Source organism: Periplaneta americana, chromosome 4 (genome assembly GCF_040183065.1).
Source record: "Periplaneta americana isolate PAMFEO1 chromosome 4, P.americana_PAMFEO1_priV1, whole genome shotgun sequence".
Lineage (NCBI taxonomy): Eukaryota > Metazoa > Arthropoda > Insecta > Blattodea > Blattidae > Periplaneta > Periplaneta americana.
Window position 1 is genome coordinate 125,707,587 of NC_091120.1, and position 25,010 is coordinate 125,732,596.

The 25,010-nt window shown below is 36.4% G+C and overlaps 1 protein-coding gene across 6 annotated transcripts in view; it reads right to left on the reverse strand.

The window, feature by feature from the left end:
- LOC138698185 (phosphatidylcholine:ceramide cholinephosphotransferase 2-like) overlaps positions 1-25,010 on the reverse strand; it is a 582,479-nt gene that overhangs the window by 447,680 nt on the left and 109,789 nt on the right. The window contains exon 1 of one of the 6 annotated variants that reach the window (XM_069823937.1): positions 2,300-2,799. The exons of 3 other annotated variants lie outside the window; for them this stretch is intronic. In XM_069823937.1, coding sequence (XP_069680038.1) covers positions 2,300-2,349 — 50 coding nt within the window. In that variant the 5' untranslated portion in view covers positions 2,350-2,799. Of the gene's footprint in view, positions 1-1,546; positions 2,800-25,010 lie in introns of those variants that run through there. 2 more of the 6 variants (XM_069823941.1, XM_069823936.1) reach the window with 2 other exon arrangements.

Consider the following 25,010-nt stretch of genomic DNA (forward strand, 5'->3'; position numbering starts at 1 on the left):
ATCCTTGGCAATGAAAGTGCAAAATAACATGCAGTTTGCTGGACTCATTTAGCATGAAGTGACATGACTGAATCCTATACTTGGTAATGAACCGTGACTGCGGTGGATGAAACATATTGAGGAAGCACATTCACTTCCGTATTAAAACTAAATAATTTTCCAACATTTCTAGAACAGTTGAAATTCTCTTAACAAGCGAAGGGACATATTGAATTATAAACCATCAGGAACAGTTTAATATTCGAGTAATAGGCTTATACTGCAATTAGACCTAAAGCAATGGAAAAGATACATTTTCCACGCGATTATAATCCTGCGCATAACATTAATTTCGGCAAACTCACATAAAATCGCCGAGAGATTTCTTGCTCATTGACAAACTTTTATAATATCGCCTACCACCACTCTCAGCACGCACTCAAATAGGCCGGAAATTTTAAAATTGGTGTCTATCTGAACACTCTTGGTCGTTTTTAAAGCACTTTTTAAGGATATGAAAATATAATAGACAGTTGTCCGTTAACATTCTGAAAATCTTAAAATTAAGGGTCATTAAAAATACTGTTGGGCTTAAGTTATAGTTCAAGTTTTATTGAAATTTGGGACAACTAGCTTTGCAAATGAGCACTGAGAAATTTAATAGAGGTGTGTTCACAAAGTGTCAAAACTTCCGGCGAGTTCTATACAACAAGAAAGTTAGAAATAGTGAACATATTATAGATGTGTCAAATACTACAAGGTGCTGACACTGTTACAAAATTCGGTAAGATTTTGTTTCCAGCGGTTCGCAACTGGCGTTTGTATTTCAAACATACTGTACGATACTTTTGAATAAAAGAAATAAGTAGCCTATGTTTTATTTAACAACGATCGCAACTGCCGACGTTATATCAGCGTCGCCTGTGTGCTGGAATTTTGTCCCGCAGGAGTTCTTTACATAATAGTAAATCTACTGTCATGAGCCTATCGGATTTAAGCACACTTATATACCACCGACCTGAGCCGGGATCGAACCCGCAACCTCGAGCACAGAAGGTCAGCACTTCCGACTGTGCCACTCAGATCGACACTTTTAAATAATAATAAAAAAAAGTAATTCAAAGCACTTACATTAGCCTGCATTTTACTTTATGGTAAAATTGTGTAAGAAATGCTAGGATATAAGAGAATGCCTATTATAATGAATATTTCAGTAAGTTTTAGAATATGCCAAATGTTTAATAATTATAAAACAGACGGTAGGCCTACAGAATAACAACATAAGGGATTTTAAGTAAGCCCTTTACAAAAACTATTATTTTAATGTTACAGAGATATGTATAATGGGCCCACCACTACGAGTAAAGTACTCCGTCCCTAGATTTATTCTACTTCTATTCCATTCTCTCCTTTCCCCTCAAATACCCAAATTAATGAGCCCAGTCTTCTGCAATTCACTTAAATGTATGTAGTGCACAAAGAAATGAAAGTTTAATGTTATTTCAGGGAATGCAGAGAGCCTCCGAGCCGCCACTGACAAATGCCACATCATAATGTCTCCTCTCACCTGAGAAGAGCACGCCTCCATCTTTCACCTGTTTCCACCACAATGAGCTGCAGCTTCATGGCAGGTTTCCGCGAAACTGGAATTCTTATCTTCACTCGCTGCTTCAGTTTCAAATGCAATGAACTCAGATTTGTAGATAAATTCTCCTTTTCTGCAGAGTTTAGTAAGTCAATTTCACACAAACAGTGATTTTTATACACATATAACTTGCACACAATTCCTGTTTCGGAAGCTCTACACAGGAAGCATATTTACACCAGAAGATAGGTGGACAGTGAACTATCAGAAAACACATTCCAATTTAGGTTAAAGGTTTCACATGAAAGATAAATTCCATTTGGAAGTAGTGTTAATTATTCAAAACTGTATATAGTTAGTAGCTTCTAACATAATGAACACCATGCAATTTAAATTCAATGTAACGAAAACTGAATACTCATATATCAAGAATTCAAACAAAATGAGGTATGCCCAAAAATCAAACGAATGTGCTTAAGCATTGCGACTGGGTCATAAAAAGAAAAAAAAAAAGGCTGATTATAAACGAAAACTGATTGAAGCTTATAATAAAACACTTTGTAATAAACACGCAACGAAACAGAAACTCAAAACATAACAAAATACCATGCCACTCTCAATGATGTGGTTAGCTACGTGAAGAAAAAAAACACTAATCGCTGTGATTTTATAGCGAAAGATGATGAAAAACACTAATAAAAAGTTTACACTATTTCAAACATTTGTCCTACTTGCCAGTTGATCACGAATATATCTTTCGTCTGCTCACACTGTTTATTACTCATAACCACTGCTTCGGCAAGGATTATAGTTCCTTACGCTTCAACTGTTTTTCGAACACCGAACACAGAGACGATGACCTACTGCTCAAAATATTTTGATTACATCACTGTCTGTTACTCATCGAAAACTCAAAAGTCTCCCACATAACACAGGATGAATAGGTATATGACGTCACTAGTACTGTAAGACACGTCTTCCAAGAACACATATGCTAGTTTTAACAGGTTAGGGTACAGATTTGTTGCAAAGTATTATACTCAATGTTTTGTATTAGGCCAATTTTGAACGCTTTGTGACCTCACAGTGCCGTATAAACTCGTTCGTGGTCGCACCTGGAACCGAATGCCCGCGCCACTAACGCGGAGCTACTCGACAGGTCTCCGCTAACTCGACAGAGCGCAGGGAACCCGTCTTTCCCGCTACGCGCAAGCTCACTGACTGACTCTGAGAGATCTCACGGCAACGACCGCTCCCTCCCTTGCCCCTTAACCGTCATCACAGCCAATGCTTCCCGCCAGCAGCAACTACTTGTTGCATCGAAGGACTCCTTCAATGAACTCCTGCTCACAGAAAATAATGTGAATGAATATCAGTTTTTCTCAAAATGCAATAAGTAAGTAGGCCTTGTTGGTTCGGATTGAAGAACATTTCTTCGTATCGCCAAGAAATACCATAATGTTGAGACAAATAGAGACGGAAATAATTATATTGGAACTTGGGTTATGCGTCATCCAGTTTTGTGTTTATCATTTTTATAGTATACAGTTATTCAAAAGAGCTTTCTTGAGACAAGAAATATTTCTACGTCTTTTCACTTGCTAGCTAGGTTAAGAATGTAATGAATTTATAAAACTACTCACAACTGTAATATTTTGCGATAAATACTTTAAATTAAAGTCATCCATACTCAACATATGTCTTCTGTCATGGAGGTAACGGTTCTAGCTATCATACGCTATAAACCTCACGATATTTAGAATAGAATAACTTATTGTGAGTATCCTGTTGTAAACCCGAGTTTGAATGACGATGTCGCGCAGTGGTCCGAATTGCTTAAAACCCGGACAAAATGAATAGACTTAACTCTTCTTTTAGTCGTCATATTTATTTGAAACTTGGTACACTGATTACCAGGGAAAGGATTTATATGTAAATACATATTTACTTATAAAGCTAATATAATTTATATTTTGCATTATCTTTATGTTTCACAATGTGTAGGGTTGAAAAATCCTACTTTTATTTTCCATATTTTTCCATATTTTAGAGTTTAGTACATATTTTCGTTAATTTCCATATATTTTCCATATTTCATATAAAACAGTCCATATTATATTAGGTTTAACAATAAAACAAAACAAAATTCCATTAACTTTTAAAAATACATTTCAACAATAGAGATTTAAACACATGTTCAGTAATCCCTTTAACATCAGAGTTATTTGAAAATTAGCAGTCCTATCAACAATGGGAAAGTAAGTTACAAAACTGTATTAATTTAATTTAAAATTTTTAACAGACTTCAGTTGTGCAGCTCAACAGTTAAATGCCAGTCAGAGTACACATAGGTTCAGTTTTGTAAATCATACTATAAAGACGGTAAATATGCCAAAAGTACGTCATTCAGTCAATTTAAAATCAAAACTAACAAGTTACATTTCAGAATTTAAAGAAGATGGTTTATCAACTGACAATAAAATATTATTTTGTAATTTGTGTCAGTGTGCAGTATCATCTACACAAAAGTTCCTGGTGCAACAACACATTACAACTAGTAAACATCAGGCCAACAAACAACTAAATTCCAAGCAGAGACAATTGTTTTTAACACAACCAACAACATCGAATGTAAGATCTGAGTTTAACATCGACCTGTGCCGTTCTCTCATCTCTGCTGATATTCCTCTCTACAAACTAAAGAATAAGGTCTTCAGGGAATTCCTTGAAAAATATACTCAACATACAATCCCGGATGAGTCAACACTTAGGAAGACGTATGCTCCATCCATCTACGATGAGACAATACAGAAGATAAGAGATGAAATTAAAGATAGTTCAATTTGGGTTTCCATTGATGAGACTCCCGACAAAGAAGGTAGACTTGTTGGTAATGTAGTTATCGGTTTGTTAAGTGAACAATATTCTGAACGAATTCTTTTACATTGTGATGTTCTAGAAAAGTGCAATAACAAAACTATAGTTAAACTGTTCAACGAAGCTATGGGTATCCTGTGGCCAAAGGGTATTATGTACGATAATGTGTTATTCTTTATTAGCGATGCTGCCCCTTATATGGTCAAAGCTGGACAAGCATTATCTGTTGTATATCCTAAATTGACTCATTTTACTTGTGTGGCGCATGCATTTCATCGTGTGGCAGAAGTGGTCAGAGACAATTTCCCTAAAGTAGATTTGTTGATTTCATCAGTGAAAAAAGTATTTCTCAAAGCTCCCAGTAGAGTTAACGTGTTGAAAGAAATGTACCCTGAAATTCCATTGCCACCAAAGCCAATTTTAACTAGATGGGGTACATGGCTAGAAGCAGTTGAATATTATGCCGAACATATAGACTCTATTAACAATGTTCTCCTTGCATTGGACTCTGAAGATGCAGTCTCAATTGATACTGCGAAAACAGTTACCTGTGACATAAGTGTGAAGAATGACTTAGCTCACATTCAGCATACATTTTCATGCATCATAAAAACGCTCAAAAGTCTCCAAAATAGGCACCTTTCACTATCTGAAAGTTTTGAAATTATAAATAGTACTGTGGAACAACTGAATCGTGGTAGAGGTAAAGTTGCAGATGCAGTAAGAGCTAAGGTGGACACTGTACTTTCAAAAAACCCTGGATATGAAGAACTACAAAAGGTTGTTGCTGTGATGAGTGGTGAATCAACAGTGAAGATTAACTTGGACTTATCCCCAGCAGACATTGTGAAATTGAATTATGTACCAGTTACTTCTTGTGACGTCGAACGCTCTTTTAGTCAGTATAAATCTATCCTCAGAGACAATAGAAGAAGATTCACTTTTCAGCACTTGAAAGAAATGTTTGTAACCTATTGTTATGGTAACAGACAATAAAAATTGTGTTTTGTTGAAACTACATTGGAAGATAAGGTACGTCCATTATATTTTTTGTTTAGTTTGATTAAAATGTACCAATATTTAACGTACATAGTCATTTTTTTTATAATTTTAAGTCCATATTTAATTCCATATTTTGGTAAAAATCCATATTTAATTCCATATTTTGGTAAAAATAACTACATATATATTTACATATTTCATATATTTTTAGTCCATATAAATCCGTTCCCTGCTGATTACTAATAACATGTATCTAGCGTGTGCAAATTTTAATGACATTTAGAAATGAACATTTTGGACGTTTGTGCATATTTCAACATTAAGAGCATATTCCATGCATATTTTCATTTTATTTTATTTATGTAGCGAAAACTGTTTTCCAGTTTTATGGATTGGCCGAGGAATGTGACAAGGTTAGAGTGGATTAGATGAGGGGATAAGTAATTTGGTGTCTTTAAAGTAAACAAATACCGAATTATGTTGAAGAGGACCTTTCTTGATAATAAGATCAACTGCATCATTTCTTCTGTGGCGTTGGAAATCGCGTCGTATGTAACAGATGAGTGGTTCTTGTAAATTTAACCCTTTCCGTTCGAATGAGTCCATTTGGAATCTCTAGCAACATAATATATAGTACAAAACCTAATCTGAAATATTTTTTTTTTTTTTAGAAAATATCCAGTATTCCTCTTTCCTTGGGTCAAAATACAAGATAGGTGCAATTTTTTCACCCACAAAAACAAATTCAGGTCAGAAAGGGTTAAAACAGTGCTTTCCGCTAAATTTCAGTAGTTTGTACGTATTCCACAAGTCAAATCAAGGAGTTCTGAATAAATGTTGTCAAAGAAAACGCATCATCGACTAAAGTAAAAGACGATGGTCTGAAGAAGACGAGGGAAATTAGCAAAGTGCTTCGAGAATAAGCTACGATTAATGTGTACGTTAATCCTATCATGTTAACAGATTATAAGTTTTGTCCCCTCACTTCATGTGATGTAGAAATAACTTTTTCTGGACACAAGTTTATTTTTACAGACATAAACAAGTTGAATCCTGAGAACATGGAGAAAATTATTGTCACAAAGTTTCATGTCATGAAAAGAAACGAATTGTCTTGTATCAAATTAATTAGAAATAGCCAATAAGGCAATAACTAAGAAATGAAAGCGACTTTTTTTAATTACAGTAATTTGGATATTTCCCGTTAGTGTTTAGTTTCTCCTGTGATCCCATACTATGGCAAGTTTGCCGGCTCTTCAGATTTTAGTGCATATATAAGTGCATATTTAGGAATTTTAAGTGCATATTTGGATGCACATTTTGGGGTGTTTAGTGCATATAATCTCAACACTGCTTATTATATTTAAGGACGCACTCCCTATAAAAGCTAGCGCCAAAGTTTTTGACGCATGAAATTGTCTCTACAAAATGTTAGAGAAAACGTTTCTTTTATTTTTGAGTCTTCCTTTATGACGGCATGAATACGAATAAAGGAGAAAAGTAAGATTATATCTACCGATGTGGAGCAACGATTAGCACGTCTGGCGGTGAAACGAGTGGGCCCGGGTTCAAATTCTGGTTGGGACAATTTACCTGATTGAGGTTTCCCCCTCCCCCGACGTTTTCCCTCAACTAAATGAAGCAGAATTTCTTTTGAACTTTCGGCGTTGGACCTCGGATTCATTTCGCCATCATAATTACATTTCTCCTCTTTCATCATCATCTCCGTTTCTTTCCTATTATATAGCTTGTCCGATGTAGAGTGGGCTGCGGGCGCCACTGAACTTTCATCCCGTAGTCATTCGTTGCTGGTGGTAGTGCTGTACACCGTGGGCTCTTCACTCGTGAGACCAGGGATGAGGGACCGCGGTGAGGCCAGGGGGATCTGTAGCGCGGGGGACCTTAGGGCATGCACATCATTCAATCCCGGGTAGTACAATGATCCCGTCCGGGATGATTGTAAATTGCACTGGAAAATAATAAACTGCACTGCAAAGAAGCCGAACGGTTAATCACTTACCATGTAAACTGCACTAGGTGATCGTGGAGTAAAGATACAAATTGCACTGAAGCTATGAGCTGATATTTCTTGCATAGACTGTACTTCAGTTGATTATGCATGCTGATTATGAAACACTTCTTCAACACTAATAGGCCTACTGTACTTCATGCCTGTCGATTATCAAACACTTGTTCAACACTAATACTGTACTGTACTTTGGCAACGCTATAACATGTACTTTTTATGAATCTGAATCGATCAATTTTTCCTTCCTGGTAATCAGAACCGTATATATTTTCACATTATACTTTCGAAGTGTACAGTAGTGGCAAAAAAAAAGTACCGACCCTTGTAGCTCATTTCAGAGCCTTGTTCACTCCAGAGCACGATAGACTGGTAACTAAGACTTTCGTGGTTCGAATCCTGTCTTTGAAGGACTTTTTTTTTTGTTCCTTCTTCAAATTTATTCCCAATACTTTTCGATTGCAGCGATATTTTACTACTTAATTAACTTATTATTCCCAGAACATGAATTTTACCAGCAATCGAAAAGTATTGGGAATAGATTTGAATAAGGAACAAAAAAAAAAGTTTTCTTCCCAGGCAGGATTCGAACCACGAAAGTCTTAGTTACCAGTCTATCGTGCTCTGGAGTGAACAAGGCTCTGAAATCAGCTACAAGGGTCGGTCCGGTTTTTTTTTTTTTTTGCCACTACTGAACATATCCACTTCACTTCACCAGATTTAATTTCACTATCTTTGTAAATTTAAAATCGTCAGTAATGACTAACTCTGTTCCTCACTCACTAGTAGCTAGAATAGCAACAGGCATTTCGACCGTTAGAGTACACATAACTAGATTGGAGTCTGTCCCCCCCCCCCCCGCCCCCAAAAAAATTCAATACGCAGCAAGAGTAGCAACAGACATTCCGACCGTTATAGAGTACGCATAACTAAAGTGACTGGAGTCTGTTAAAAAAAAATAAACATCAGTTTCAATACGCAGCAAAAGTCCACGTCATGAAGGAGTTAGTTCATGAAAACAAACCCTTTCAAATTCAAGCAAGGCGATGTATCGATTGTTGAGATTGTACAGACCGGGCAAAATATTGGCCAAGACTTAATAAAATGAGAAGTGCAATTACAACATCCAGTGCAATTTACCACATGCAAAATCAGTGCAATTTACATACAGGAAGTTTGAATTCCAGTGCAATTTACCACCGCTCCCCTCCCCCCCCCCCCGAGCGGCCTGGTGCGAGGACAGTCCTAGTCCGTGCCCTCCCCTGAAGGGAGACTAATAGATAAAATAGATCGTAAGCTTGTGGTTTGTTCCAGATAGTTTTCGACACTGCATTAAATATTAAATTTCCCGGCTATGACTTTGTAACAATAGGACGTAGCCTATGGTTGTAGAAATCACATTTCACAATTAACCAACACAAGTCGTGACACACACACAACTGAATGCGATTTCAACACAGAATGTTCTGAATGATCCGGGCATATTCGTAAATATAAACTAAAACCAGACATATAAAAAAAATTACGAACGAGTGACGTTTGGAATGCGATAACAGAGTTATTAATATCAATGCCAGTCCGTAGGGCCTATACTGGATTTCAAGGTGAAGAACAAACTTAAAAATTGGTGGCACTGCTTACAATCACTACATCAATCCGTCTCTCTCTCTCTCTCTCTCTCTCTCTCTCTCTCTCTCTCTCTCTCTCTCTCTCCTTATATCTATGGTACTTGAAATTATTATTCTGAAGTGACATGTAAATATAAAAATTAAAATATTCCCCTGTAACGATGAAAAAAGTGACTAAGCTGTAAGACAAATAGCTTATATCAAAATTAATAACTATAATTGTGTCATATACTGTATATTGTCAGTGTAAAATACAATTTATCGCAAAAAAAAACATACATATAGATACAGTAGCACTCAAAAGTAGCCTATTTTGTAGTTAAGGTTTTATGTTGTCAGTACTGTTTGCATGCAGTTACAACAACGCAAAGCACACAGCTGAGTCATTCTATGAGTAGCGTCACGTTGCTGTGGTTACGTATCTAGGAAACACGCAAGTTCATAGAATCTATATATATATATATATATATATATATATATATATAAAATTTGAACTGGTAATGGAAATTACGGGAAAACGGCTAAACGGATTTTAATGAATGTCCCGTCATTTTGAAGCTTGGTAACCAAGGATTTTCAGAAAAATAGTAACTTTCAGTGAAGCGTTAGTTTTCCTACATAATTTTCCTATTTTCCAAAATCCATCTTTCGTCAGTTTTGAGAACTAATTGCATTTCAGAAGAAAAAAAAACAAAACACACTACAATAAACAATACGCTATTACACGAAGGCCATGACCTGCAGGATTGCTGACATATTTAGAGTTCAAATTGAATTGGTTACTAAAAACTTCAAGACTTACTGAAAATAATTTACAGGTCTGATTCTGCAGTGTGTAATTTTCTGAGTAAAGCTGTGTATTGGATATTCAAATCTACAAAACTTGAGGTGGTTTGATGACATTATTACCATTAGAAATGAAATTATATTATAATTAATGCTATGATATATACTGTATAGGCCTACACAAAACTTGCGTAAGATAATATTATTAAAAATCTAATATTTTTATAGTTATTAATCAAGTGAGGTTGGATCTTTCTCATATATTTAATAGCGGTGTAGTGTAGATACTTATATGCGCCATTCTCTTCAGTATTGGCTCGAGAGAGCGCAAAAATTACAGTTCCTAAGAAAAGACGGTATTACTTACTGATAAAGTAAGAGACCTACAAAATTGTGTAGTCTCCTCATCATTTCAGCAAGATCTTTTAGCAGGATAAAATGATTTTATCCTCTACATTTCAAGCTCTACATGCAGCAGCTATACAATGATGCTATGTCTATTGTTCGAAAGCTTAGCAAACCTAACTTTTTTAACTTTCACCTACAATTCACAATAACCTGAAATAGCTATTGCTTTACTCTCACATGAAAAACCCACTGATCGTCCTGACATTGTTACTTGCGTTTTCGCGTTGAAACTCAAAAACTGAAGGTGGATAGGTTTAAAAAAAGTATTTGGCATAAAAAAACATTCAGAGGGAGTATGTTCCATTATTATGCAAGCAAATAACTTTCAAAAGGTCTGGTATTCTTCATTGAAAATAAATCTGAAAAATATTTATTTGAGCGTCTAATGAAGTTAGTTAGCAGCATTTGCTGCACAAGCCACTAGTAGCAATATAAATGTATATTCCATTAGTTGATAAGTATTTTGTGGTTTGATTTGGTGGCATGGTCTACATTAAATATTGGTGTTTAAGTATTTAGACAGTGCTTGTTTATTTGTACAGACCAATGCAAGCATGCCAAAACAAAAGAAATACTCTGTGGATGTGAGACAAACGGTTTTAAACGATTTGAAGAAGGGAAAATCGCAGTCTAGCGTTGCGTTGCTAATGATTTTGGTATATCACAACTCATAAGTGTGTGGAGTCGACGGCAAAACAAGAAGGGTCAGTGGACAATAAGCCAAGGTCTGATCGTCCTAGAATAACAACAGTGAGGGAGGACAGAATGATTTGTAAGCAGTCGGTTGCTGATCCAAAAAAATCGGCTCGACAAATTAGGGATGATGTAGAGCAGCACCATGGACTGAACCTACATGTCTCTACTGTGAAACGTCACCTAGTAGCTGATGATTTAAATGGTAGGCGACTATCAAGGAAACCACTCATAAATCCAAAAAGCAGGAAGGCCAGGTTAGAGTTTGCAAAAATGTATCAAACATGGGACACTACAGACTGGTATAAGGTGTTATGGAGTGATGAGAGTAAATTTAATTTATTTTCTTCTGATGTTGTGCAGTATGTACATCGACCAAAAAAACCAAAGAGAAAACAAAAAATACCAGGTACCGAACATTAAGCACGGTGGTTGTAGCATCATCGTGTGGGGATGTTTTTCTAGAAGTGGAGTTCGTTCTCTAGTCCAAATAGAAGGGAATATGGATTGTTGTATAGTGACATTTTAGAAAAGAATATGGTTACTCATGGGAGGAATAATATAGTATATGATGTAATTGGATTTTTCAGCATGACAATGATCCAAAACACACTTCTGGCCATTTAGATAAATTCTTTGCAGAAAAAAAAAACTTTTGGATTGGCCGGAGTCCGGATCTTAATCCTATTGAACATCTCCAAGAAGAAGTTACTCAAATAAAGAAATAAAGATCAATTCTTTGCTGCCTTATTGGGAGAATGGTCACAACTTCCACTCGAGCGATTGCAAAATCTTGTGGATTCAATGTCAAACAAATGTTCTGCTGTATCAAAGCTCGGAGGTATTCAATGAAATACTGATTTTGTTTCTCAGAGTCCAGAATATTTTTGTTTTATTATTACATACTTGGACTTACAAATTACTTTTACTGCATAGTATCCGCGTCAAATTAATACCCACCCGGTGTCAAAGAGGACGCTTTCTTTCGAAGAGATATAAGAGCTTGTTTATTGATTAGGCCTTCTCAGATGTCGCTCCATACACAAGAAGCGGTAATATAATATGTCTACCAATAATGCGTTAGCAACTGAACAACTGCAGACCACAGACAAAGAACATTCTAAGTCACATTAAAAAAAAGAGAGATATGCCATCTGATAGTGTATCGATTGTAATACATTTTCAGCATTCCCAAATCAAGGAAACATTAACCTACGTCCAAGAAATTCATGCTTTCATGATCTTTCTATGTGCATTATTACAGGGAAATATAATTTCAAGTCGGCCTCGGTAGCGTCGTCAGTATAGCGCTGACCTTCTATGCTCGAAGTTGCGGGTTCGATCCCGGCCCAGGTCGATGCCATTTAAGTGTTTAAATTCGACAGGCTCATGTCAGTAGATTTACTGGCACGCAAAAGAACTCCTGCAGGACAAACTTTCGGCACACTGGTGACGCTGATATAACCTCTGCAGTTGCGAGCGTCGTTACATAAACCATAATTTAAATTTATTTATTTATTTTTTTTAATAATTTCAAGTGTTGGGCGCAGTGAATTAACATTCTATGTTCCAAACAGCTGTTACAGTGCCTGTTATGAATTTCTTCTAAAAATCTATCAGTAATGAAAGGAGAAGAAGACGAGTATATTGTGGAAATAAGCAAGAAAGTGCGAAAAATGAGGAAAATCGAAGCTGCAGGTAAGAAAATTAGAGACGCAGAGATGTAATAACTTCAAATCCAAGAAATTGCTGCGTTAAATCCATACACATGATTCGCGCTGAATTCCCTACTTTCCGTAGATTTTAAACTATAGAATGGGAGAATCTGTTCTTATGTAGGCTTGTAGCAAATCATATACAATGCTTAGTATGCAAACAGTACTTCTTTATAAAAAAAAGTACAATATAAAACGACATTACGAGTTGAAACATCAGCCGGACTATGAAGGCTTTGATGGAGAAGAACGAGTTACCCGAGTAAAATGCTTAAGTGGATAAATATGATGTAGGCCCTAAGTAGTTCATTCACGCTGTGAGATATTACAATTATTTGTCCATCAAGTTAAATGCTATTTACCGTAGTTGCACAGGATTAAAGCTCATGGAATTTACTGATAGTACATGTAGGCCTATTTAGTGTTGTATAATTCTAAAAGGAAACTAAAATAATGCTACATAGAATCATAATTAATATGTAAAAGACGACCAGTAATATGGGTAATATTAATGACCGGGACCTGCATTTCGATGACCTAAAGAAATATAAGATTGATCATTAAATTTATACTAAAGTTTGAAGGATAAGGATGACTATTGTGATTGTTGTTTTTGTTGTTATTATTATTATTATTATTATTATTATTATTATTATTATTATTATTATTATTAAACTTCTACTGTATCATAGAATAAGCTAATATTCCCCACTTATCAACTTCTACTCTCCGTCGTATTATTGAATTATTAGTATATATTATATTAGTAATATAGAAGTTTCCCTGGTCTTGTCCACCGTTGTGACTGAGGGGTTAGAGAGTCTAACTCCGAACCCAGCGGTTCTGGGTTGGATTCCCGGTCAGGACGAGTTGCCTGGGTGAGGTTTTTTCGGGGTTTTCCCCTCACTCCTATGAATATCAGGTAACTTTATCAGGCGATTGGAACCCCACTTATCTTCGCCATTTCCTTTCCTCCCCCATCATCCTTTCCTCATCATCCCGTTTCTGGTTTTTCAGATCACTCTACAGAGACCTCCGTGGAATGTAGCTAAACTACGTTGGATGGCTTCTGCAACGAGCACCCGAGGCGGACCTTCTCGGGGGAGTAGTTTCGCCTCGGATCGACTGGGGGTCCTTGGGGGAAGTCGCCGTAGCAGGAATTGTATATGGATTTCTGTTGGCTGTAGGGACCGGTTGTTAGAGAGTCATGTGGTTGGGTTGGTGCGCGTAGGGGATCTATGGCACGCAACTCATTCCATATCGAGGGTTAGCGCAATATATCTCAAAAGGTCGCAGGGCTGAACCATCCGTGCCCCCCTCACTTAAATTCCATTCCATTCCCTGGTCTTACATTCGCACACTGCAATGTGATCGGTCACAGAACACTGAATGATGTCGCCTATCAGGTAGATTAAATTATCGTTTGTATTACGTCATCTGTCCCGAGTTGCTCTGTGTAGGTTTATGGTGGCATTGAGTTTGACACGACTGACGTAGAAGGTAATCCATGTGATAGTATGATACTGAAATGTTTCGACGAGGTTATAAAGACTGAAAGAACCAAACTTCTGAAATATTTTAAGCGATTATTTAAGCACTTTAGTGCTGGTTCTCCCTATTGGAAGAAGAAGGCCGAGGAAACATGAAGGAGACACAGAAAGTGAACATCTTAAAGAGCATAGTTACAGGTACAAGTTTAGAATTATGAGGAACGATAAACTTGAAATCCCTGTTCGTCCTAAAGGTTTTTTTATTTTTTTGTATCATCATACAAACAGTTAATACATTAAAAATAGTTCCTGTTAACTACTGGCGCATGGCCGGTTGATACAGAGAGAAGCACTATTATAGAAAACATGCCAAATCTCAAGATACTGTGGCCTGTGTCAATAAATATCTGGGCTCACTTAAAAGTGTTAAATCACATTGTTCATTGAAGAAATCTAGCAAAATTTATCGCAGTGAAAATATTAATATCAAAAAGCTACACAATATGTACATGAAAAAAATCCAAATAATCCAGTAAGCTATGAATATTACAGAAATACTTTTCACTTTGAATACGATTTTTCTTTCAATCACTGAACCAACTCTGCCATTTCTCTTCCGGCTATTTTGCACTCTTCTCATACCATACTTCCAGAAGGTTCTTTTCCGCTCTGAAACTCCTTCTCTGCGGAGAATCCAAAGTCACATGGGGCAAGATCAGGGATTTATGGAGGACAATCAAGCACAATCAATCTTGATTTTGGAAGAAACTCTGATGTGAGATTTCAGATTAGCTCCGTGAGTACATGCGTTATCGAAGTGTAATAGCCAAGTGTCGAGCTGTGAATTTGGGCGGAGGTTCTGGATGAGCTGAGGCAAGCACACCTCACAGTACAGTACAATATGCCAGTCACCGTGAGTTGTACAATATATTCACTCCACGATGCCCCGTGACATATAGAACATCGCAACTATCCTCTCCTTCATTGACCTGGACTTCCTCATTCACTGTAGTGTACTCTCATCTTTGAATACCCACATTCGGTTTTCGGTCTTGGCTGAAACGTCATAAGAACAAAGTCTCGTCACCTGTGACGATGCTCTTTATGTTCCGTGACATCTCATTTTCAAATTTCTTCAACATTTTCCGGCACCATTCCACGAGATGTCTTTTGCTCTTCAGAAAGGGAATGTAACACCATAAACTAGAAATCTTCCTCACATTAACACGATCAAACAAGATCGTCTGAAAATCTAGTTCAGGAATGTGGTGAGAGTCTCCTCTATCTGCCGATGCCAATCACCTATTCTCCTGAAGTACATTTTCCTCACAGTTTATGTTTTCTCAGTCATTATTCCTTAGAACCATTCAGAACGAGGGCCGTCTTCAAGGTTAAAATTCCTTTTCTAAGAGTCCTACACCACAGGAATATTGTTATCCGATAGGAACAGTCTTAATACAGCATGGGAGTCATTTTCTCCATGCAATGATCAGTGTCATTCTGCGAGCGAAATTGTAGCTGATAATTCCCAAAATTTAGTTTTCAACCACCTCGACATTTTTCAATGCGTTTACTTGCACTGCTGAGCAAAGAATATAGTTTATGCAGTTTGAGTCACCAGTGTGGACGCTTGACACCAATGAACGTTGAATTTGAAAACCATACCAACACACTTCCCCCACCCCCTACCTACCAATTTGATGTAAACTAGACGCTTTGTAAACGTAACGTTGGCAAACAGTTCGTGCCAGTCTATCTAAACACTTTGGATACACACACTCTCCGCATCTGTTTCGTAAGTACGACGTTTTACTTTCGAGGTTTTCTCAGCCTCCTCCTATTCACATATTTTGTTCTTAAAAAAAGTTTTAACATTAACTTACCCCCCCCCCCCACCTATATCTTACATATTTAATTTCAGATTTCAAGGCACAATCTGTTGCGAATGTTTCGTCTTTCCTCGGTGCATGAAAACATGTAATCAACTGGCAATCAATTGAATTTAATATTATCTTGTAATAATACTCAGGAACTGATATTTTGTATATACTGTCACCTTGCTACATCCTACTTCTTTTATCTGCAAACACATTTGTATTGGTACTTGTAAATTTTACGAAATTTATATCTCATGTCATTACCATATGATGCCCTCGCTCTGCTCACAGCTCCTTCCCCTAATATGTGTTCCTATTATTATTAGTTCATTACGTCCTACCAAAAACGTAATTGTACTACTTCACATATACAGATCATTTCCTTTATCATAATTTGTTAATGTTTCTATGTTTTTATTCTATTTCTAATCTATTTTAACAAAAGGCGTTTATATACACTATTGATATCTATTATGTTATCTCTTTTTACGTTTTACTTCATACATAATTCACTGGTTGTTTGCATTATATAATGTACTCTGTAGGCTCACTTATTTGATCTGAAGATGGTTCTTTTGAACCGAAAACGTTTATCATTTATCTTTCAATATGTGTAACTAGCATCTGTGTATTCAATCACATTTGAAGGATTCAGAGCCATAGTGGGCCAAGCGACATATAAAAAACGGAGAAAACAAGGGTTAAAGTTAAGTGCATACCATATTTTAATTAAACATATAGCAAGTAATATAAAGTATGCACATTAAAACTAAATGATATATTAATTTCATTAAACTGAGGTGTTCACTTAATTTTAACCCTTGTTTTCTTCGTTTTTATTAAATGGCGCTTGGCCCACTATGGCTCTGAACTCTTCATTTGTACACTGATAAGTCTAACGGTTGTAAGAATAAATTTGAATATTACACCAACGAACGTTCCAGGGCTTCGCAACGAGTTACACTGCCTCGGCTGCCGCGCGACCAGCCAATTCATGCCTAAACTTCTCCCCTTCCACGTAACGCTAGATGACGTCACTCGCTCTAACTTTAGGTTATTATGGATACATCTAGCCTTCATCTGTCGATCGCCGTCCACTTAATTGGAATATGTTCTGTAGTTTAGAAGTTAGTGACGCGACGGAACTAAAATGAAAATATGTCGATCGACTTTCTGGGATGGTACACTACTGGACCGAATTACTGGTAGACTGAAAATAATATTATTTCGTGAACTATGAAAGAGGGAGAGAGGGAGAGAGAGAGAGAGATGGAGGCTAAAAGAATATGCCTGGGAAGACAGAAAAAATAGAGGAAATCTATTAAGAAGTTTTATTACACTTAAATCTTACTGTTTTTTAATATTAGATTAGACCAACAATTTAATTATGTCCATTTCTTTACTTCATCCGCCGAGTTAGCTCTGTGGTGGCGTGTCTGCCTCCAGACTAGCCGGCCCGGGTTCGATTCCCGCGGGGTCAGAAATTTTCATGTAAAATTTCTACCTCGGGACTAGGAGAGATGGCGGTGCACAACTTCTAATCACTAGATTGTGCACCAATATACCTGGGTTAAATCCCAAATCTCTCCGCAGTGCATATGAAGAGAAGGCATATGTCACTGTTGATAATGATTCGTCCGTCGAATGGGTACGTTAAGCCTGGCGGCCCCCTTGGTGCTATTCGACAGGAGTAGGCTACGTGCCGGCACCGGGTTTCCCCTTCTCCCTTCATCTTCATCATCACTCATTCCAGACACTACACTTACACGAACACTTACACACATACACTCACTCCAGTACAAGACATAACTCTCCAAAGATACACATCATGTACAGTGTGGCCCGCCGAAGTGGTGTACAACTAGAAAAATGGGTCACAGTCCTGCCACCTACCCGCAATAGATGCGGAATCCGAATCACGCAAGTGAAGTGAGTAGGCATTGGATATACACACACATATTTCTTTACTTCATTTTCATTTGTAAGTTTAGACCTATCATTGTATTATTCTGTGATGTTGAACAACCGAAAATATGTTTCATTTTCATTTTTAAACCGGAATTGTATATGTATGTGTGTGTACAAGAATATAACTCACAAAATGGAATCAGATTATACAAAATTGTTACGGAACGCATCAGAGAACTCTGCAGGCACATAGACTGCATAATATAATGTCCACAAGACAATTAGATTTGTAGGCCGATGAACTTTATCTGTAGTCCTTTCTTCCATGGATATCCGACTTCACTTTTCTTAGGGAATTTTTTTAACCTCGGATCTATAACGAACATAGCAGCACTTGACTATCGAGGCGAAGTAGGACAGATTAGAAGTAAAAGTGTTGGTTGAACTGATATGTAAATATGACTATACTTCTAGATAAACAGTAACTATTTATGAATAGTAGGTGACATAACCTCTGCTTTTAAAATTCTTCTCTTGAATGGTTTAGATAATGGACTGACAGAGTTTCATAACATTGACAATTTTATTCTCCACAGTATTTTATCTATGTACTGTATGTCAGAGTTCCCAAAGCACGACTGATGGCTTTCAGCACTTCCTGGGTAGTGTCTTGAGCCAAACATAATCAGTACGATTCATTGTCATCTGGACAGTCGGAGGGGACGCTTTAATGCTACTTTTTTATTCTCAGTCGTTCTCGGCGGTCTAATGGCTACCGTGCTTGTAATGGGATGTGACAAAGGTGTGCGAGTTAATTCCGGCCGAACGAGACTCCTTCGGAAGGAAAGTATTGCTGACGTCAGCGTTCCTGGCGCGTGTCCTTGAGTACAATGCACAGTCTGCGAGCATCTGTTGATAGTGTAGCTGAGAATGATACTACCTCCTATACATGTCACGGCAGCAATCTGCCAACCACAATTGTCAGTCTTGCTGTCCAGACTGCGCAAAAGTAAATCCTCGCACTTTAGTTTCCCTACGCTAACGTTTCTGCGGTGTATCCTGAAGTACAGTGTCCAGTCAGTGACTGTCTGTTGTCACTGCAGCTGAGAACGGTACCTCCTCCTAAATACACGTCACATCAACAATATGCTAATCACAACTGCCAGGTTTATCGCCCATAAACAAATGTAAGACACTCGCACTTCAGGTTCCCATTACTTATTTCACATGCCAAAAACGGTGGCACGGCATATAAAGCATTGGTTTAGTTTCGTAGGCTCAAGTTCCGTACTTTGCGGCTACATGTCTCTAACGGTCAACATATCTTGAGATACAAACATCCCTAGTTGACATTAATAAATGAAGTATGAGGAATGGGATACAAAGAGCTTTCAAAGTTCAAGGGACCTGAAAAGGAGACCATGATTGATTAGGAGAGAGGCTTAGATTTAGACATGAAGCTTGAAGATCGTCAGCAGACATGTAACAATCAAAAAATATTCCGGAGAGTATAATGGTTCAGCCGAGAGGAATAGTATATTACGATACATGGTTGGGAAGTGCTTTTTACAAAATCGAGGTGAAGTTTGAAAAACGAACAGAGCGAGTTTTTCAATTGCCGAGATTTTGTAATGCACTTCACAAACGTGTATTGTACAACATTTTTGCACGAATATGTTTTTTGTTGTATTTACAGCTATTGTTGTTGGCCCTCGAAAGTTAGAATTCCCACATAGAAACTTGTACCCAGGTAGGGTGATCAGACGTCCTCTTTTATCCGGACATGTCCTCCTTTTTATGCCTTTGTCCGGGTGCATTATATTAAAAAACCAAGAAATGTCCTCCTTTTCGTAGCTTGTACCCTGATATTTCGAAATTATACGATTTGACACCTTTTTCAAGTAACTTGTCTGTAGGTGTCAGCAGCGTACACGGAATATACTCTTTGCCAACGATCATAATAAACTCTCTTTCCTCCTCCCCCACGTTATGATTGTTGCTCACAAGTAGATAGTAAATCGGGAGGTAGAGATGCGAATGTAAATCTAAAGAAATATTTTCGGTTCTCTTTAATAATTATAGTTCCCTTGACTTTCATATTATGTAACTAACTGTAAAATGATTATTATTAAGTGTTTTCATAAGTATTTTGTACTTGTATTTGTATTTTTTGTACTTCTATTTGTATGTTGTAATAAAATAGATATAACATAGTTTTAAGTATAATATAAACCTAAATCTGTACTGTAAATATTTTGTAATGAAACAGATATTCACGTAATTTGAAGTATAAAATAGGCCTAAGCCTAAATCTAAGTACATATTTTCTGTCCTCTTTTTTGAAGCTTTGTGTCCTCTTTTTTATCGATGTGAATCTGGTTACCCTATTCCTAGGCAAACCTTTCTTCATAACATAACACTATATTGAAATAGACCCATTACAGTGCATTTATTGTTACTTAGTTTCCATTGCAGTATGGTTTTGCGAAAACTTTGGAATAATATTATTCTAAATTTTCACTGCAAAATGGGCTACATTGTATTTGCAATTTAAAAAATATTATCGTGCAAACAATGTTGTACAATACACGTTTGGTACGTGCATTACAAAATCTCGGAAAATGAAAAATTCGATCTGCTCGTTTTTCGAATTTTTCCTCGGTTTTGTAAAAAAATTTCCAACCTTGTATCGTAATATACGTACTATTATAATGTGTATATTTTACATATTTATTAATGCATAACTTACATAAAAATATAATCTACCTACAATAAAACAAATGAAAACTGCAAAGCTAAAATAATGACAAATGATGATCTCCATTCCTTAAAAAAAAGGTATAAACAATATTCTCATAAATACGAGTAAAATTCTGTCATATTCGGCTAAGATACATTATAAAACAAACCATAATAAAGCTTCTGAGGATTATTCTCTACACTAATTTTACAGGAATATATAGATTAAAAGATTTGGATAAAATGCCACTACAAAAAAATAACATACTGCAATGCAAGTTAGGATTTCTAGTTCATTATATTAAAAATTTATAATGATTTTTGTAACAATTTTTAAACAAAACATTTAAAATTGGTGATAAAAAAAATTGGCCCCTTGAAAGGCATAACAAAAGGAAGAGAGACATCAAAATTATTTAAGCATTTTATTTCGAATATTTTTTCAAAGAACTTTTATTCGTAGACGTTAACATTGAAATGATATCTCATATATATATATATATATATATATATATATATATATATATATATATATATACATATACAACTAAAGTCTTTAGAAAATGCTCCAATTTTAAGAGATAAAGATATATAAAATTCAATTTCTTTATTTGCAAGTTTTACATTACGACTTTCAAAGCAACAAAATCTCCCTTTACTTATTTACTTAAAATGGCTTTCAAGGAACCCGCAGGTTCACTGCCGCCCTCACATAAGCCAGCCATCGGTCCCTATCCTGTGCAAGATTAATCCAGTCTCTATCGTCATACCCCACCTCCCACAAATCCATTTTAATATTATCCTCCCATCTACGGCTCGACCTCCCAAAAGGTATTTTTCCTCCGGTCTCCCAACTAACACTCTATATGCATTTCTGGATTCGCCCATACGTGCTACATGCCCTGCCCATCTCAAACTTCTGGATTTAATGTTCCTAATTATGACAGGTAAAGAATAGAATGCGTGCAGTTTTGCGTTGTGTAACTTTCTCCATTCTCCTGTAACTTCATCCCTCTTAGCCCTAAATATTTTCCTAAGAACCGTATTCTCAAACACTCTTAATCTCTGTTCCTCTCTCAAAGTGAGAGTCCAAGTTTCACAACCATACAGAACAACCGGTAATATAACTGTTTTCTAAATTCTAATATTAAGATTTTTTGATAGCAGACTAGATGACAAATGCTTCTCAACCGAATAATAACAGGCATTTCCCTTATTTATTCTGCGTTTAATTTCCTCCCGAGTGTCATTTATATTTGTTACTGTTGCTCCAAAATATTTGATTTTTTCCACCTCTTCAAAAGATAAATCTAGAATTTTTATATTTCCATTTCGTACAATATTCTGGTCACGAGACATAATCATATACTTTGTCTTTTCGGAATGTACTTCCAAACCTATCGCTTTACTTGCTTCATGTAAAATTTCCGTGTTTTCCCTAATATTTTGTGGATTTTCTCCTAACATATTCACGTCATCCGCATAGACAAGAAGCTGATGTAAAGCCTTGGTTTTTCTGAACCGACGCATGCCAAGTGCGAGGTGCGAGGCTCGTCTCGCACAATTCCGGACTATACGAGAGATAGTGAGTGTTTCTACAACTGGGAGGTTCGCAGACCTCGCACCTCGAACGTGGTATGCGTCGGTTCAGAAAAACCAAGGCTTAACCCGTTCAATTCCAAACCCTGTCTGTTATCCTGAACTTTCCTAATGACATATTCTAGAGCAAAGTTAAAAATTAAAGGTAAATTCACAATTTTAAAGTATTTTGTCAGAAATTTAGATACAAGAAAATTTATTGTTTACGCAATGTTAAATTAATAAACGGGAGTTCTATGACGTTGATTGACACTGTAAACGAGTTTTATTGGGAAATCCAAAATTCTGTAGTCACTATAATCTTTGGCCTTTGCTAAGAAAGCGAAAGCTAAGACACAGATACTAAAACAAGAAATATGGAAAATACAGTGTACAGTAGTGGCAAAAAAAACCGGACCGACCCTTGTAGCTGATTTGGGAGCCTTGTTCACTCCAGGGCACGATAGACTGGTAACTAGGACTTTCGTGGTTCGATCCTGCCTGGGAAGGAAACTTTTTTTTTTTGTTCCTTATTCAAATTTATTTCCAATACTTTTCGATTGCAGCGATATCTTACTACTTAATTAACTTATTACTCCCAGAATATGAATTTTACCAGCAATCGAAAAGTATTGGGAATAAATTTGAATAAGGAACAAAAAAAAGTTTCTTCCCAGGCAGGCTTCGAACCACGAAAGTCTTAGTTACCAGTCTATCGTGCTCTGGAGTGAACAAGGCTCTGAAATCAGCTACAAGGGTCGGTCCGGTTTTTTTGCCACTACTGTACATTTATAACTATATTTATAGGGAGTGGATCTGACCTAAATAAATATTTTTGGTACGAATATAGATCCTCCTGAATTAGTTGAAATTTGTAGACATGCCTTGCTGACTTTTTAAGCCCAATTTTATTTCACATGAAGATACATATTTTACAATTTTTATATTGAAACAAATATTCCAAAATATTTAATCAAACATATAATTCACACTTTTTCTCTGTAGTGCATATATTTTATTGCCACTCTAGAAAGTTATCAATTTTTACATATTTTTCAAAATTGCATGTAAATTTGGAAGAAAAAGATTAAGTCCCGTGAATGTTGCCTTTAATGTAAAATTTTTAAAATTAATAATGTTACCAAATAATTAACTACATAACAGAGTGTGAGTGCATATTCATACAGTATGTGAGAGAATTACAACCCTCCCAACAGGCGTGAGCAGATTTCCACAGAAGCAAGGTTTACAAAGATGTGAATGACAACAATGTTCAATATGAAATGTAAGCACTACCGGCATGTTTTGAATTTTATTTAAAACCATTATATATTTTAATATTCGTATCAGTTTTGAATAGTAATATTCGTAAATAGAAAAATAATATTACAAATGACTGCAATTTACGAATAGCTATTTTATGTGGATTTGTGCAAGGCCTACATCTACTCTAACTGCAAAATTTATAACAATAAGATAACACAAGACAATTGGACTCACCAAATCCCTATGGAGGGTACAGTAGTTAATATTTCTCCTGGATCTGGCAAACAGTACGAGCGAGAATTTTCATTGTGGTGATCATGTGCTTATACTGAATACTTCTCGGTTCACTACTTTTTAATATCCAGTATTAAAATATTTAATGTACTAGGTAACCTGATCGACAAGTGCAAAGAAGATTTATAGAGAATTTTCCAGATGTCAAAGTTCTTAGTCATCCTATAGTGAATAATTTTCTTAGAGAATAAAACACGACAAAGCGTACAGGAGAAGGTGACATGTGATCACAGTCTAGTATATACAGTCACGAAGCTTGTGTTCTGAGGGTGCTAGAAACAATAGACTGTGCTGGTACTATTTCGCATTTTCTGTAATAAGGCGATATTAGCGATCCTAGTGGTTAGCAACTATCTATGGATCAGTGCTGCTCATCGGAGTGACTACTACCGCGGAGGAATCGGAGATTACGAATAAAGGTCTCCACCGGTGATCTCCGATATTACCATAGGTGGAACAGGGGACATACAGAGGGATGCGGGGGTTCGGAGCGAAGCGACAGTTAGCTCAAGGAAGACCGGCGCGTACGGACTGACGGTAGTTGTGAGGGGAATAAAATGGCACCAAATCGGATATCCGTCGCATGGAAATTCTTTAATTTAGTTGAAGGTAATAATAAAGTCGCACACTGTAAACTTTGTGGGCGAATTTACTCTTAAGGGTGGTGGAACTTCGAATTTGTTAGACCATTTGAAGCGATCGCACAATCGCGAACTTGATGAAAACAATTACGCAACACATTTGATACGATTTCTTTTTAAATTGTTTTAGTGCTATTGTTCCCAAACGCTCACAATCTATGAAAAAGTTTTGAAATTTCTCTAAAACGTAACTTTCGAGGCAATAAGAAACAAATGAAATATTTACAAGACGATTTGAGTTATATTTTACTGTTTAGACAACTTGAGTTATATTTTACTGTTTGGATTAAAATATTTCTGAATGAAACTAAAGAAACATCTGGTAATAATATAATTACAATTATCCTTAAGTTGATATCCACTTATATTTTTATTACAGAGCAGGAGTGGCGCGTTTTAGAAGAGGCAGTTCAAATACTGACACCCTTTAACACAATAATCACAATCCTGTCCGGTGAAAAATCTGAATAAATTATGTTGGACAGTAAACTTTATGCCATTGATAGCCCACGTTTCTT